Source organism: Myotis myotis, unplaced genomic scaffold (genome assembly GCF_014108235.1).
Source record: "Myotis myotis isolate mMyoMyo1 unplaced genomic scaffold, mMyoMyo1.p scaffold_m19_p_14, whole genome shotgun sequence".
Taxonomy (NCBI): Eukaryota; Metazoa; Chordata; class Mammalia; order Chiroptera; family Vespertilionidae; genus Myotis; species Myotis myotis.
Genome location: NW_023416318.1, coordinates 23,782,975 through 23,800,402, shown reverse-complemented (window position 1 = coordinate 23,800,402; position 17,428 = coordinate 23,782,975). Strand labels below are relative to the sequence as shown.

Sequence of the window (17,428 nt, the reverse complement as noted above, 5' to 3'; positions counted from 1 at the left end):
TTCCCTCTGCTGAGGTTCAGTGGTCAGGGCGCAATCACTGAGAGCTGCTGTTACTTGCCACTGTTAGTGTGGATGGCTGAAACCAAACAGCCCAGGTATCTCAGGTAAAACCATGTGGCCTGCAGTGGGGTAGAATATCACACAAACGTTGAGCATCGGCCTGTTTGCCTCAGGGCGCTGGAGTAGGAGGGCAGAGCAAACAAAGCAAGCCAAGGAATCCACTGGAGAGGGCCAGAGACATGGCGGCGGTGGTGGTTTCAAGACCACGTTCAGCACCAGGAGGGAGGGAGGCGATAATAGGTAGGGCTTACTGTGTGTAGGCACTGTGCCTGGTGCCTTATACAAAGTAACTCACTTAATCCTCCACTTGTGAGGCAGGCACTATTATTAATCATTTTACAAATGAGGACATGGAGGCCCAGGAGTTTAATAACTTGCTCAAGGCTACAGAGTAAGGGGTCAATGCTGGGAGTCAAACTTAGGCAGTCCAACCCCAGCATCCGTGCTCGTAACCACTGGTCTGTGCTGGACCCCAGGGGAGTGTCTTCGGAAGGCTAGTTAGAGCAGGGTCAGATAAAAGCTGGGACTGTCTGGCCGGTTTCTAGTTCAAGTTAGTAGAAACAAATGAACAGGAAAGATGCCTGGTCCTAGATTATCAGAACAAATTGCAAGCATCCCCAGTGGGCAGGCTCTCTGTAGTACAGCAGGCTGGAATGAGTATGGCAGTCTTCTGGCCCCAGACCATGATCCTTTATCCAGAAAAGATTATCCCAAGACTGGGGTGGACATTCTCTATTTTACCGTAAAAACAATACATAAAACATACAGTGCAGTAGCATACATTCATAGATTTTTGAAAGTAAGAAAGCTTTTGTTTAAGAGCAACTTTTAAGAGGTCAAAATTTTAAAAGAATACATTAGCTTTTGGTAAATGTTTTGAATTAAATATTGAGTGCAATTTTCAGGTGATAAAAGTGGAACAAAAAATATAGAAAAGGCAACAGACTAAGCTAAGAAACAATGGGCACAGCTGATAATGGTTCTGATGCTGAAGTCACGCGGAAGACGCAAGGGCCCCGTGAAATGTCCTGGAAATTGGCCAGGGAATTCACTGGATGCCACATACAAAGTGCCTGGGCAGTGAGCCTTGACCTCAGGTGCTGAGACACTGCCCAGATAGAACTTAGCTTCTGAAAGTGTAAGAAATGGAGGCCAAACCCAGCCGCTGTGAAGGACACAGGGCTAGAGCTCCTGGGTTTGTGTTAAAGTTAACATGGAGCTACTGTTTAGGTAAGAATGAGAAGAGATCCTATCAGACAGTTCCCTCACCCTGTGGGTTTGAGCAAGTTCTGATACTCCTTCCTGGGATAGAACGTTCTCTGAGCTGATGTGGAGGTTTTGATAGAGCTGCTAACTTTTCTTCCCCTCCTTTCTAAAAATGTATCAAATATGCAATGATGATGGTGATCACACAGCAAGTTATTTTCTAGGCCTCTATTTAAAAAAAGGCTCATTTAATCTTATTCGCACAGAATTGAGGAGCACTGTCTTCATAATTATTATATCCATTCCTTCCAAGTATGTTATCTTCGAGATGTATGTTATCTTGATAGAAATGAAAGGATAAGAGGAGCTGGTGTTTCCTGAAGGTTGACTTCTCAGTAAGCCCACACAGACAATAGGAAAATAAATTTCAAGTAAGTTGTTATTTAGACTAAGAAGACTTACCTGTATAGATCAGTTGCTTAAAATGGTCATTACTGAAGGATACACACATTTGTAAATGTAAGAGGTGTCCATCATTTTCCATGCATTTGAATCTACATGGGCCACTGGCCTATTGTTTAATTCCAACGTAATTATCCTAGGTACTTCTTAAGGACAGACGGAAAATCAAAAGCAATTCATCTTGTCCCATTCATGGGTCTAATCTGATTTGAGAAGCCCTTTCTCAGTAAATGTGCTAAACCAGCAGCCTTAAACAGAAGTCCTGGTTGAGTCGTGGGTACAAACGTAGAAAGCTGAGCTGTCCACAGAGGGCAGAAGGGTGTAGGTATAAGCAGTTATGTTAGTAGATCCTCCACATTGTTATAAGTTCTTACATAACTGTTTATTCTCACAGAGAAAATAGACTTGTAATTCTCTTTAAATAATGATGGTGCCCCCATAACGTGTACTCCCAGAGGAGCCAGGATAGAATAATGTTAATTATTAATGGAAGGAATACACAGGCAGGAGTCACCTCTTCGACTAGCCTTCCTCAACCCATTTTGCCCTGAGATATCTTACTAGAATGGAATTTTCCCAAATGTGTAAAGACATCATTTAGTGATTATTTAATTACATTGCCTCACTCAAGCCATTTGGGACCAGGTATGGTATACTATTTATTTTTAAATCATAATTTGTCCTAAAGAGGAATGTTCTCATTGTTCCTTCTACTTACTTTATTCACAGTTATAATTCTTCCTTAAAGTCAACTGCTTGCATTTTCCTTCAGCTATCATAGACTTAAACTTTTATAAAGATATGTTTAACTCTTAAAATACTGAAAGGTTGTTATTTTCATGCTGAAGAGGCATGTACCTTAGCTTAACAACTCTCTGGAATTTAATGTTGGTGTCCAACCATCCTATATAAAAAAAGCCTAATATGTTAAGTGTCTGGTCATCCGGTTGGCCATTCAACCAAGCAAAGCATAATATGCTAATGGTATGCGAAGGCCGCTCAACCACTCGCTATGATGTGCACTGACCACCAGGGGGCAGACAATCGACCTGTTGACCATTTGCTATGATGTGCACTGACCACCAGGGGGAAGATGCTCCAACCGGTAGGTTAGCTTGCTGCTGGGGTCCGGCTGACTGGGACTGAGTGAGATGGGCCGGACACGCCCTGAACCCTGCCATGGTCCCTCCCTGGCTGACCAACCTCCCGGGTCCTTCCCCGGCCCTGATTGTGCATTGGTGGGGACCCGTGGCCTGGCCTGTACCCTCTCACAATCCGGGACCACTCGGGGAATGTCAGAGAGCCGGTTTTGGCCCAATCCCACAGGCCAGGCTGAGGGACCCCACTCGTTCATGAATTTGTGCACCAGTCCTCTGGTGGTTTATAAGAAGGAATAAAATACAGTCCCTTCTTAAAGGAACATGGTGTTCACAGTGTATTTTATTACTTCTTTTGCATGTTGATTTACACAGTTCCTATTTATAATTTAAGGTTTTCCCTAAACAGAATGACTATGCTCTGACAAGAGGTAACTCAAGTGAAAACTTAAAGATTTTCAATTTCATCTGCTTTGAAAGTTAAAAACAAAACAAAACACACTCTTGTATTTTTCAAGGGTGAATAAAAATCATTGATTTAAGAATGCTATTTTATAATCAATCTGAAAATTAGTATTAGCAGGACAGAATTTAATAGGTTCATTGTATGGCCAAAATAAATTTATCCTCTCGATTGTTGTGTGTATAATTTCAGGCTGTAGGGAGCTTGAGAAACCATTAATTGAAGATTACTGTTATTTTAGGTGTAGAAGTTTATTGTATCCACTCCAGGTTCTTATGTATTAGAAGTATTGACAGATCCTTGCAGAATCCATAGGATTTTGTGGACAAGGGTGATTACTTTAAATACAGTATGTTGAGATATTTAATATTTATAACCAACTTCTCTCCAAATGCCTGTGATTACCTCTGTTGGATTATATGCATCCAGTTCTCTTTTGTTACCACCAGGAAGAATTTTGACAGCATTAAATTAAGCAGAGTGAACATTAACTTGGTTCCACTGATGTCAGGAAGAGAATCCAGGAGAGATTCAGGAAAGCAGCTGCTTTGAAAACTAAAATTAGACATTTACAAGCCAAAATAAATTGCCCTTTGTTTTTGTCCATCATTTTTTTTCTAAGTCCGTAGATTTCTGAGACTTGGGTTATAACAAGTTTGTGACATTTTCCCAAGGTTGCATTGTGAACAGCCATCTTCTTTTATTAAGCCCATTATTGACTTAGCTTATCCACCCACCTCCCTTGGGATGGTTTGGTTGGTGGTGACTCTGAAACTTGCTATTTTAACTTAGGCTGACTCTTGGTTACTTGAAGTCACTACCATATAAACTGGAGAAATTATGTAGTTATTTGCATCTTAGGAAAAATGAAGTTTTTATTCTTTTAACAAATGAATCGATTGAGTGATGGCATAGTGCTCAAGTATAAGAAGATAATTTAAGTCCATAGGACTATTGGTGCTGATCAGATTCTTTGATAATTGCTTGATATGGCCTTCACTCTGTCTTTTCACAGGGTCTATGTTCTCTAGTAGTGAGACTTATTCATAATGCTGCAAATGTTGGGCTTTTCTGGGTCAGACCTCAGGTTGAGTTCCAGAATTGAACTCTACTGGCTTTGCAACTTTGAGGAGTGGATTTTGTCACTTCTTCCTGTTCCAACTTGCCTTTCTCCCTTCTCCCTTCACTCTCTTCACTCCACTTTGGTCATTGCAGCCTTCTTTCTGTGCTTGGAGTGCCTCAGGCTCATTCTAAGCTTGGGGACTTTGCAAATTCTATTCTTGGTCTTTGGAATGCTCATTCCAGATCTTTATATTCAGGTTTCATCTTAGATGCCCCAGATCTTCACTGATCATCTACATCTAAGCTAAAGTGATAGGGGGCGAGGTGTTCAAGGAAATAGTGTGCTTATTTATGTGTCTGTGTACACATGTCTGGCTGTATGTCTTCTTTACTAGAATTTTCGTTGAGTGGAGGAGCCCTTTTTGTTTATTTTCAGTGGAGTGTCTAGTACATAGTAAGTGCTCAATATAAATATACGTTAAGTGACCGTGATTATAAAGTACTTGTTAAAAAATATACCAAAATAGTGAACATACAAAAAAAAAAAAGGTTCCAAAATATACGGTCTTTCCCATTTTGTATATCTTAACTAACTAGATCTGTCCATCATTTACTCATATTACTCTATGTGCGGACATATAATGCTAAAACATTGGGAAAACTTCGCTTTCTTATGTAGGGGAACTATTTCTGAATTGTTACACTGTGTGTTTCATAGTAATGCAGACAGTATCTATAGGCTAAATTCAATGACATTTTTATGAATTCCCAATTGATGGAGTCTAAGCTAATGATGCTTTGTTGTATAATTTGATAAAACTTTTATTTTGCTGAAAAGTATGGCAGTAAAAAAACACACAACTATCTATAGGATTTTAAAAACGTCTAAATATACATACAAATTTAAAATAACTTTCCTGAAAGAAAATACATTTTTATAGGTTTACTATCTCTTGAAGACTTGTTTTACAGATTTAGTTCCTTGTGCATTCACTGACAATATGAACAGAGGCGCTTAGAAGGGGGCCACATACATTTAAGAAAATTGTTACATTCATTAAAATGACATCAATTTTTTATCCTCTGGCCTTGGGAAAGACAATTATTTTCCCTGGGAAAAGACAACAGCAGCCATGTCACAGTGGAAAGACACATTTTAACCCCAAATAGCTGTGAAAATGGTATTCGTGTTAAACAGCTCTTTGGAGTTTGAAATAGTTCCCCTATAGTTCTCAGTCCTTTCGTCCAATTTATTGCTATTTACCTAGTACCTCCTTTGCAGGGCTGGTGCTTTCAAAGGAAATAGTAAAAGTGAAGGCAATTTTAGGGCATAAAAAGTTCCTGAAAACCAGACTCCATTTTAGATTGCTTGTCGTTGTGTGCTTTCTGGGTAAAACTGACTGCATTTTGAGTTAACTGCTTTTGCCTGTCCTGGGGGCACAGAACTCTGAGTAGCAGCCAAAGCAGTTGGGAACAGTGGCAGACATTTGTTCATTCGCTCCATCGACAATAAGTTAATGAACACCTTCTAGCTCACAGCTCTGTGCTGGTCATAGGGCTGCTCAGAAAAGAGTTAAGGGGCCTTGCCATGTGCAGTCTGTAACTTAGGGAGAAATGGTGCAAGTTTACAAGGAGTAGGAGCAGATGGCCGATAGCAAACATGCAACAGAATGCCATTTTCTCCCATTTTAAAAACACTTTTATTTGGGAAGAGGAGGGACTTAAACACAAATTTATGGTGATTATTTTCTGATACAAATGTTAGGACACAGACTCTGATTTTTTTTTCCTGATTTCTTGATTGATTTATACTAAAATCAATTGAATTTCAATGTCCATGTAACTGTTTACTCTTCTAGAAAATAATAAATGAAACAAAATCTGACTGTTTAAAAAAAACAGCACTTACATGGTTAGGAGAATCACACTTTTTTAATTTTTTTTTTTTTTTTAACCGTCAAAGCCTTCTTGGAAAATGATTCGATATTTACAGCCTTCATTCTAATTTGATGTAAACTAGGACAGCACATTGCTCTGTTTTCTTTTCCTTTGAAATGTGAGATTATTTTTCTCGTCACAAAGAAATAGCCTGTTTTGATGTGGACCACTGCCCATGCCCTTCTGAGGTGGCTCTGGACAGCTCTGAGCCACTCACTCAACACCTGCCCAGGGCTCCCCACCTGTGCTTTCTCCTGGCTCCCAGTACAACCTCGCAGAGAGTGGCTGGGAAGAGACTGTCTGGGTGAAATTCACATCCCTTCCAGTGGGTATTTGTAACCCCAAGGGAACCTTAGTAAATAGATATCCAGCTGAAGGGCCTTTCTATTATATTCCAAGATATGAGTGGTAGAAACATATTTTTCACCCCCCACAACTGTTTTTATCTCTCTTTGCTTTCAACACCCCTTCTGCTCTCTCCTTCTCCCTCTCTTTCCCTCCCAACTGTATACAAACACACACGCACATATTTTTTGGAATGTGATGAAAGCACATTTCAGATTTCTTATTGAAATGACCTACCAGTGATTTGATCTGACATAATTTGAGGAAGTCCGTAAAGTTTTCATCCAGAGTTTAATGTACCAAAGAATGTTTTTCAAATGGCACAACAGAATTGATATTAGGCTCCATTTAAATATTGATCTGTCTTCCATGAGTGATTGAAGGGACGTATACTATGAAATATCTCCTTTCAGGGCACCATCTACATAACTGATTTATTGGTTGACTCATTCAGTACATTTTCTTTTGTGCCATACACTATTTTAGGCATGTGGAGTACATCACTCACACAACAAAGACCCCTGCTTTGTGGAGTTTACATTCTGATGGGGAGAAGCATTTTACACAATAAACATAACATATGAACAAAGTGATCGAGGATTTTGAAGAAAATAAGTACAACAGGCTAAAGGGAAATCATGAGTATGGGTTGGAGATGGGGGCAGGTTGCAGGATTAAATGAGGTGGACTTGGTGAGTCTCATTGAGAAGCTGAGATTTGAGCAGACTGGTAGGAGGTGAGGAAGTTAGCACCTATTTGGGGGAAGAGCATTTCAGGAAGCTAGACCATGTTTGGGTGTTCAGAAACTGAAAGGAGGTTGTGTGGCTCGAGCAGAGGGTGTAATGGCATGATGTGGGAGAGGTACCAGGTGGCCAGAGCATGTGGGCTCTGCTGGACTTTTTAAGGACTTTGGCTCTTATGTGGTGCAAAAACAGTAAGCTACTGTAGGGTTTTGCATGGAGAATGATGTTCAGACTTAGTGTTTAGATAGAAAACCCTAGCTGCTGTGGATTTGAAATAGACTTTGAATGAAAATAGACTTGGGGGTGGAGGCAAGAATAGAAGCAGAGACACCAGTTAGGAGACTACTGTGAGGTTGGATTCTCGGGATATTTTAGAGGTAGGGTCAGTAGAATTTCCCAATGGATGGGACGTGGGTGTGGGAGGAAGTGCAGCCAAACATAGGCTAGGGTTTTTGTCACAAGGAAGAAAATAATAATCAAGGAGTCTAAGTCAAGGTCTAAGTATAAACAGCCAAAAAGAGCACAAGGTTTTAAAAATTTAAGCAGCGGAGGAAGGTGACAAGACAAATATCTCCGTCTCCAACTGCTGTCACATGCCTCTTCTTGACTGGATTCCAGGATCCGAGTCTTCAATGCCTGTGCACTCATCATTCCTTCTGCCGGAAACTCTTTTCTCCAATATCTTTGCATAGTTGGCCTATTTCAGATCTAAGTCCTCAGAGAGCTCTTCCCAGGCCATGTTCCGTAATGCAGCTGCACTTCCCCAAACCTCTCTAGACTAGGACTCTGTTTTGTTGTCTTTATTGCACATGTCACCTTCACAAAATATCCCATTTTCTTTTCATGGTCCATCTTCCCCACTGGAATGTGAACTTCATCAGTGCACAGACCTCACTTGCTGCCATGTCCCCAGTATCTAGAACAGTATCTAGCACACAGCAGGTAGTCACTATTGAGTGAAGAAGTCTTGATATCAAAGTAAAGCAAGTATTTGTTAGAAAAATTAAGACATGAAAATAAATAACCTAAGTAAATAAAGAGATGTCATCATAAGTCACTCAATATATGATGCGTTGACAAATGAGTTAAGAATAAGGAAAACTAAAAGAAACTCATGGAGTGGGAAGAATTGAAGATTGTAGAATTATTGAACTTCAGAGTTAAAGGGATCAGCCCAACAGCATACACAGGTAGAAATCTTGGCAGAATCTCACTGATCTTTCTCTGAACACCTCCATTAACATGAAGTACATTATCATATTTTCCAATCATTGGATAGTTTATCTATTAGAAAGCTATTTTTCATACCATGCATAAGAAGTTCTGGACTAGGCAGAGTGGATTGAGTATTTGGCCAGGGGAGGTGTAGTCAGAGACCCAGAGCCAAGAGAATTTGAGGACAGTAAATAACCAGGAACATGGGAGGAGTTGGATAGCAAATAGCTACCTCATATTTCTTTTAGGCAGGCACAGAAAGAAGGGCTGGAGAAGAGTAGTATTAGTTTCGCAGATAATAGACTGGAGCGGTACCTGACTCATTCTCTGTCAATAAAGCTGTCTGAGTTAAATATCCAGGCAAATCTGAAAATGCTGATCCCAGCAAGATTAAAAAAAAGTATCAAATTATAGTGAGAAATGTAATCACTTATACTTCTGGAGCTAATATAAATTTGAAGTAGGAGGCTAATCTTTGCTTGCCTGAGGAAGGAAGAGAAACACTTTTAGTTGGAACAGTAATAATTTTTGAAATATAATTCTGAAGTAATTTTCTTTGTAATGTGTAGAGCCTGTGGATGGTGGGATGAATTTGGGATTAATGCAATAGGTGTCTTTAGAGTTTGGGGTTGAATGAAGAGACTGCCTCCGGATTTGAAGTCAGTCCATTGGACTCTCTCTGGCCCAAGGAGACTGACTCTTAACCACAGAAAAATTTACATCTGTAAACCTCTGGCTACTATAGTCTCCAAATGCTTGTTCTTTTTTACACTCTTCCAGATGCTGTAATTTATCTTGGAATGGACCATCACCAGATTTTATTTTCTTCCCTGAAATTTTGGCAACCAGACAGCACTTTGTCTAATCAGAACCACTCAGAAGTTTGACAAACCTTAGACAGTTGCAACTACCAGCGATAAACCTTTAATGTACAGCAATCAGAGTCTTTCATGGGTGGTTTTAGGGATGGTGTTTGCCTACAGAGAGAAACACCACTACAAACCAAGGGGAAATACGAGGGTTTAATATTTTGATCGGAGAATTTTCGAACTAGCAGAGGAAAGAGCTGAGCTACTTTGTATGATCGAATGTGTTGCGAGTACATTGAAGTGAAATCAAGTGCAGGATATCTGTCTAAGGGAAATGTCAAGCTATTGTAAATGTAAATATCCTTTCAGAATGTCTAAACGGGGGAGAAAAAGAGAGAACTTCGAATTTATCTATGCAAGAAGCTGGACATAGTGATGATTAGAAGATCCAAGATGGGAATAACTATGGTGACCCAGCAATGAAACAAGATCTTTTGAATATATTTGATTGATTCCCAGTGTTAGGCCAAGTTCACTGCCTTCTGGGCTTTATTCTTTCATTTACCGAATGAGCAGGGGATTGAGGACAGATTGGGTGAGGAAATCTCTAAGGTGCACTCTAAAATTGGAATCATTTAGAAGACATGAATTTAGTGGAATTCTTATGACTGTTTCTTACATTTGTTTAATTGCAAGATGTGCTGTAGACTGTTATATGTAGGTTCAAATAGAAGTGAGATACATGCAGAGAAATTGTTTCTGCTCTGAAAATATGCACAAGATTTACTCAAAGAACATCTTGAACGTGGTTGGATTTTCACATTGGTATCATTTGCTTTTCTAATGTGTATCCGTCCATAGCTTTCCCCTGGTGGAAAGAGAAATAGAATGAATAACTTTGGGGGAAATTAAAATCACTGCCTGTATAAGTGTCTAGACATTGGCTTTTCAGATCCTGACTGGGAGAACCTGGCCTTTCCTCCTTTTGCTCCCCAGTGTTTCCCTTTTCCTCCTTGTGACTCCCCTCTCTCCCTGTTTACAACAGGATTATTCCTGGCTTCCAGCCCTTGTCCATCTTGTGGCTCCACTCCCATCTCTCTGGCTATCAAACTGCTGTTGATCCATTAAGCTCAGGTTTCTCCTTCAGAGAACTATGACCGATACTGCTCTCCGTCTGTACTGCTGTTTCACATGCTTTAGCACTGAATTTTGTCTGACCTTACTGTTTTATTTGTTGCCTTCTCTCCCCCAATTGGTAATATACTTCTCTAATGCACTGTACATCTATGTAGAGTATAGCTCAGTATTTGGCTGTTTTTCAGGGGGAGAAATGCTCATTCTCAGAGTTCTGAAAACCAAAATGGCATTTTGAAATCTCAGTGTTACCAGCTATTAGCCACTGGTATAAAGCATAGGGATCAATTCCAGTGATAGGATATCCTAACGCAGTTGTGTGTGCGAGTGAGTGTACTTTAAGTAGAAAGAATGCCAGCCTTTGTCAGACACTTTTCTCAGGTCAGTGCACAACCGGGCTCCACGTTCTCGGGTGCTGTGGAAGAGCAATGGAAGAGCAGCTGTTTTACAGCTGGCACCACTCTCTCTGGAAGTCCCCTGAGGAAGGAAGAAAAAGGCAGCAGCACCGGGAAGGCGCTGCAGCAGACATGGCCAGATATGTCCCTCTGGGTCAGAAGGGGCTCCTTTCTCACAAGATTTCAAGTTTTTTAAATAATGATCACCTAGGATGAGGATGGGGATTATGATGTGAATATTTTGAAAGTATGGAGCTTCTTACACCTCATCCTATTATGTTTTATTTACAAATGTTTACATATTTTCTATCCCATTATTCCTTATGTACTGATAGTTAGGCTTAGCTATCTTATGGTGCAATAACAAATAAACCTTGAAACCCTAAGGGATTAACAAAATAAGTATTTGTTTTTCTCTCACTTCCCAAAGGATTGGGTGGTTTTCCCAGTGTCTCTTCATAAAGGGATTTGGAGGCTCAGTGATGACCTTACAGTATATTTTAGGAAAATGTGTGTCTATTCCACTGCCACTTAATGATTATATAATCAGTTTCCTGATGAATAAAACAACTAACAGCATGAGTTCTCTTATTTATGCATGTAGATCAGCTATTCTTCTTGTTTCCCTCCCACCCCCAGAAGTTTTCTCATGTTCTATTCCTTCATCCTATAGTAGTAATTGCAGCAGAGACTTAAGGCTGAGCCTGGAACAGCAGGGCCTTCTGGATCACAGCAGATGGGCATGGAATCCTAATGTGGAATTTGTGCTCTGAGGAACCTAAGACTTACGATAGCTGGTCATCTTTTCATCCCAACTCTAGAGCAGTAGTACCTGAGAAAAATCGGTGCCACAATAAATATTTTTTGAATGAACTCACAACACCTCTTAGCTTTGTCTTTATCATAAAGCTAATTTTTTCCTATTATTTTACCTGTGTAAAATATTCCCTAGCTTTTCCTATATTTGCAGTGAATGCTTTGAAACAAAGCTCTGAACTTCACCTACTGTAATTTGACATTGAAAATTGGAGAATGTTTTCCAAATTCAGGAATTTACTCCCCCCCTTTTTTGTACTGATGTAACTTTTGAAATATAAGTAGAAACTTAGTGAAAGCATCACATCAAATATGTAAACTGCAAAGATTTTAAAAAAGAGAAATAGATGAAAGAGACCGAACTGAATTAAAATCCATTTAGTGTCATTTTTCAAATATCACCTGAAGCACTCTGTATAGTCATTTCAGCTGCTTCAAGTATTACAGCCTCAGGCACAGTGTAGTATAGGGACAATAAAGGTAAGATGTAAATTGTGGACAAAGAAAAATGTGTTTGTTCATGGTTTAAATAGAATATTTCTGGACAACTTTTCACTTGGATGGCCCTTCTTAAGTGGCTGTTTTTGTAGAGTTGAAAGTGGGGCTTGCAAAACTGTAAATCAGGCATCTACATTCACATCTTGATCCGCAAATTACTTATTCATTTGCTAGAGTAAAGCAGATTCATGAAATCAATACGTTGGTTATTCATTTATGCCTTATGCTTTTTTTTTCCATTTGGAAGAATCTATAAGGCAAACTCTTAACATTTCATTGAGCTAAAAGATGAGAGCATATTTCTAGCAAATGTCTTCAGTTTCCTTCCTCTTGTGTTTTCCTGTTGTATGAGGATCGCTCAAGGCTATGTTCTCCATTGGTGTGAGATCAGTGGGTGGTTATGTTCATGTCAGCCATCATGACTTTCTGCAAATATTTGTGAAAACAGGCTTGTGTAAAGTGGTCAGGGATGAGCTTAGGTGCTACATTTGTGAATTAAGGACTGGAGGTTCTTATGTATTTTAAGAAAAAAATGTTGATTTGGAGGTCACAAATATGAAATTGAAGTCGTATAATCAATTTCCATATAAAAATTATAGCGTTTCCATGATGAATTTCAGATTAAGGTATTAATTTGCATCAATATTCATCCTACGTTGAGGTTGTTAGGGGCTCCAAATAATTGCACCGAGGAAGATCTGCTACTTTAATGCTAACCCTGCAGACATGCTCTGGATTCTGTGTTATGCACATTTACCTGAAATGTTTGTTCTTGGGTAATGAATGGCAGCTGTGTTCTCTATGATGTGCTTAAATACTTTCACTTTTATGAAAAATATCACTGTCAGATTGTTCCTCAAAATGAAATCCCTTTCCTGATGTAAAGCTGTGAACTTTTGAGTTTCACTAGGGAACAGGAAAAGCATGATGCTGACTGTGAGCTCAGTATACACCTGAGTTTGTGATGAAATTAAAACAAGAATTAATTTCAAGTCTGCCCCTGGTGAACCTGGAGATTTTGGGGAAACTTGGGTCTTTGTCACACACAGCCCAAATGACAGTCAAAATTCAGCCTAACTCTAATTATTTAGCTCTTTTATAGCCATTCTTTGAATTACAGTCTTAATATCTGTAGATCTGTGACAACATGTTGGTCTTAACACTTGAAATATGTATTGGTATAATGAAGGGAACTGGATATTTGAAATATTATTTTCTATTTTTAATATGACCTTGTAATTTATTTTGGTTATAATTAACATTACGAAAGTCTTATGCATGGTGCAGCTCATTGAAAGCCCAAAATGTACAAAATAAGTTGAAAAGAAGAAACAGCTGTCTTCAAGATGTCTAATGTTCTGAGGGCTACATGGTGTGCAAAAGCCTACAATCTCACCTCCTATATAAATTTCTCGAATTCTCCTTAACATTGTCCAGTTGTTCAAACTGCTTGTAGTTTCAATAGCTTCTGTTATTGTTTTTTTCTGGGGAGGAAACTTGTTTTTTTCTTTAATTTTTTTAAATAACAGATTTGTAGTCACTACCTGGTTTGAATAAATCAAGCTAGAAATATCCTGACAGTGCACCGAACAAGACCTGTGTGTATAATGTGAGTTCTTTCTTTTCAATTTTAGAATCAACCTTGTCCTATGTTAGGCAGCTGGAGGCAAGAGTAAGACAGCTGGAGGAAGAGAATCGCATGCTGCCCCAGGTGGGTGACTTCCAGAAGCTCATAGCTAGTCAGTGTCATTTGAGTTGTAGCATTTTATTTGGAGTTTGAAGTCTCAGTTACATTTTCTCCTTGAAATGATAGAAATCATTTTGTAAGTAGTCATTCATCAGTGTGGAGTGTGATTACTTTTCATAATGACCATCCTATTATGCAGGTTCTTAAACTGTGACAATAAAAGATGCAGATGTCTGAAATAAGAATGTAAAGTAATTTTGGAAGGAAGAAGAAAAGAAAAATGAAAGGAAGTAGAAAGTACTTTGATAGCACTGCTCATATACATTATGCATGTCGTTGGTGAAGATAGAGAAGGGGCTTGTATTTAAAGAAAAATTTTGCTAATTTGTGAGGTAGGGAAAGCTTAGGTAGATTGAAGCTGTCATGTTTTAATTAAATTAGCACGTACTAAAGTTCTTTGTGATATGATTGAACCTTTCAGCACAACAAGGTGATGACAATAATGGACAGTTTTTACTTTGGGGCCTCATTTCTTTTCCCCGGTGAATGTAAAGTGTGGCTTTGTCTGGGGTGTACTGCCTGCCACATATTTTCCTTATAAAATTATTTCCATGGCCAATATCTTGGTGAAATGATGTTGGTCCTTTGAGGGGGTGGTTCTTGGGAAATGTTCTGTGAGGAGTTGAATAAATCTGATTCTAGGTTGCTTCCCTTTACAGACATGTAGGCAGCAACGTATTTTAATATTTTATAAAAGTGAACTTTTTAAGTATTTGGTTGCTATTGTTCTTTCCACATTTTGGTGATTATTTCTATTTCATAAGTGACTAAGGGAAAATTAAAACTCAAGTAGTTTAAACGGAAATACAAAGACCGGTTACAGTGCAAGAGGAGATATAGAAACATTAGTGCAAATATGCTTAGGAAAGACATTTTAGGTCTTTTTTTAAATCCTGTTTTGTTTTTTTTAAATGACTTTTGGTCAGTAATGATGATTTGGGCTATCAGGTACTGCATGTGAGAATGCCTGTCTCTTTCTTCCATTGGACAACCATCTGGCTAGAAATCATGAAGTTATATGAATCTACTTATCTCCCTTCTCAAACTACACATATGTTAAAACTCATGATGACGGAAAGGGTCATTTGTACCATGGAATAAAGTATATGTAGAGCTTTTTTTCTTTGCTCTTCTATACTTTTCATTTTCAAATTTTCTTTGCCATTTTTCCTTTTATATTGGATTCACTGTATGAGTGTGCTAGGGCCCTGTTCCAAAAGTGAAAAAAATATAATTAGTTGATTATGGACACTATCAATGGTTATACCATCTGAGAGGCAACTGGGAATGTAAATGAAAAGAAAGAGAAAAAAGAATGTTTCTTAGTTTTCCTGTGAGTGGAAATGCTAGCATCAACATCAAAATGCTAACATGTGTACTATCGTAACGAAAAAGAGGGACTACAAATGTGAAAATGATGACAAGATTGATTTCTAAAAATCTGCAAATGTGAGTGTTAGTGGTCTTGAAAAGAAATCAGAAGTCTTCACCTATACTTGATATGTGTGTATAATTAAATACATAGATAGTACTTACACAGTTAAGCGTAGAAGAGATTAGAAAACTTTTCAAGGTATAAAGTGTTCAAGCATATGTTTTTAAAATTCTTCTACTTTCTGTCAAAAAACATTGTTTTGTTTATTTCTCCATAAGAAGTGGCTAGGAAAGATTGTGTTTTATTGAATCTAAGGTGTTACTGATATGAGATGCCCCAGTATCATATGTATGATAAAGAGGAAAAAAAAAATATGTCAATTATTTCTAGTCAGATTCTTGCTAATATCAGAGTTGGTAAAATGGAAAAATATATAAAATTAAACAGCTATGTTTGTGCCCAAATTACTTTAATGCAAAGAAAAATCCATTGTTTTAAATAATATGCAAAGAAAACGATAGCTCTCTTTTAGTTCAAAAGCAGTATTTCCATTAAATTTCGGTACTTGTTAGTGTTTTCATTTACAGCAAAAATACATACAATAGAGTCAGCACTTGCAATTACTGGGTAGAAACACACTGAAATGAACAGTGAGAGTCATAAAAGGGAATCCTTGGGGAGGGCTGGGACTGGGGCTGGAAAACACACAGGCTGTGCAATTTCTTAGACGTCACTGGGACTGTTATAAATAATTATGTGATTTCCCTGCAGAAGCTATTTCTGATTGCATGATGCTAGCTGATTGGCAAGGTCAATTCAATGCAACAAGCTAACGTCACTGCATAAAATAGTCTCAATATCTGAAAACTTGATTTCAGTTAAGAGCTTTTTCACTGTGCAGTTGATTAGAAGAAATTCTTTTTTGTTCCCAAGTTTTAAAAAATATGACCACTTGTCTTTGGGTAAATAGGAATAAGAATATAGTTGGCAATTGACATTCCAAGTATATCAAATATCTTTTGTGGCTGTGTCCAGCTTCTTTGCTGATAATTTAGTGTTTAGAATAATTATGTAAAGCATTTTCCCGGAGGATAAAATCTCCTCCGTGCTCATTTTTATTTCTTATATAAAATTGCATATAATGAAAAGAAAGTCACAACTTTTCCCTAGCTATGCATATTTTAAAATAAGCGAAGTGAGTGTCACAAATGCTATGGATTTCTCTCTGGTTAGATGCAAAGGCTTCCATTTCTTAATTTATACATGACAAGGTCCCACCCAGCTCTTAAATCTTGTAGGCCTGAGTGTAAATAAAGTTTGGGTCCAGTCTTATACCCATGCAAAGTTACCAAGTCCTAGAATGAAGGGTTTATATGCAAGAACAGAGAGAAAAACATAGTGAAGACTGAGTTGGTTCTACCCAGTGGTACATAGGAGCCCACAGGAAGTGTAGATGGAATATTAATATGTTCCATGGCAGGCCATTACCCAGGGAGCACAGAGCTCTTTGCTCTGCTATGGTTTCTAGAGTATCCTACAAGACAATTGAGCTGTACCTTAAATCTAAATTTGTGAACACAGTTTTCAAAGGTGTCCTAAAATAAGGACAGTCTCACTATTTTCAGAAAATGCAGTGGTATTTGATATGTATTATTTGAAAAGGAAATGCCTTTTTTTAAACTTTTTATTTTGATAGGAAGACAATATGAGATCTACCCTCTTAAAGATCTTGAAGTGTACAATACAGTATTACTTTCTATTGGTATGAATTTGACATTAGATCTCGAGAACTTATTCAGCTTCCATAACTGAAATTGTATACATGTTGATTATCAACTCTCCTTCCCCCCGCCCCCCCAATCCCTGACAACCACCATTCTATTATTTCTTTCAATGAATTTGACTATTTTAGAGATCTCATATAAATGGAATCATGTGGAATTTGTTCTTTTGTGACAGCTTATTTCACTTGGCATATTACCAGGTGACCCAGCTATCTTACTTCTGGATATTTATCCTAAAGAATTGAAATCAGAATCTCAAAGAGATATCTGTACTTCATG

At 38.3% G+C, this 17,428-nt stretch overlaps 1 protein-coding gene across 6 annotated transcripts in view; it reads left to right on the top strand.

Moving 5' to 3' along the window:
* The window catches only part of CCDC85A (coiled-coil domain containing 85A), a 169,707-nt gene that overhangs the window by 116,567 nt on the left and 35,712 nt on the right, over nt 1–17,428 (top strand). For 5 of the 6 annotated variants that reach the window (XM_036334503.1, XM_036334502.1, XM_036334501.1 and 2 more), the window contains exon 3: nt 13,878–13,954. The exons of the other annotated variant lie outside the window; for it this stretch is intronic. In XM_036334503.1, the coding sequence (XP_036190396.1) occupies nt 13,878–13,954 (77 nt within the window). The remainder of the gene's footprint in view (nt 1–13,877; nt 13,955–17,428) is intronic. 6 annotated transcript variants of the gene reach the window in all.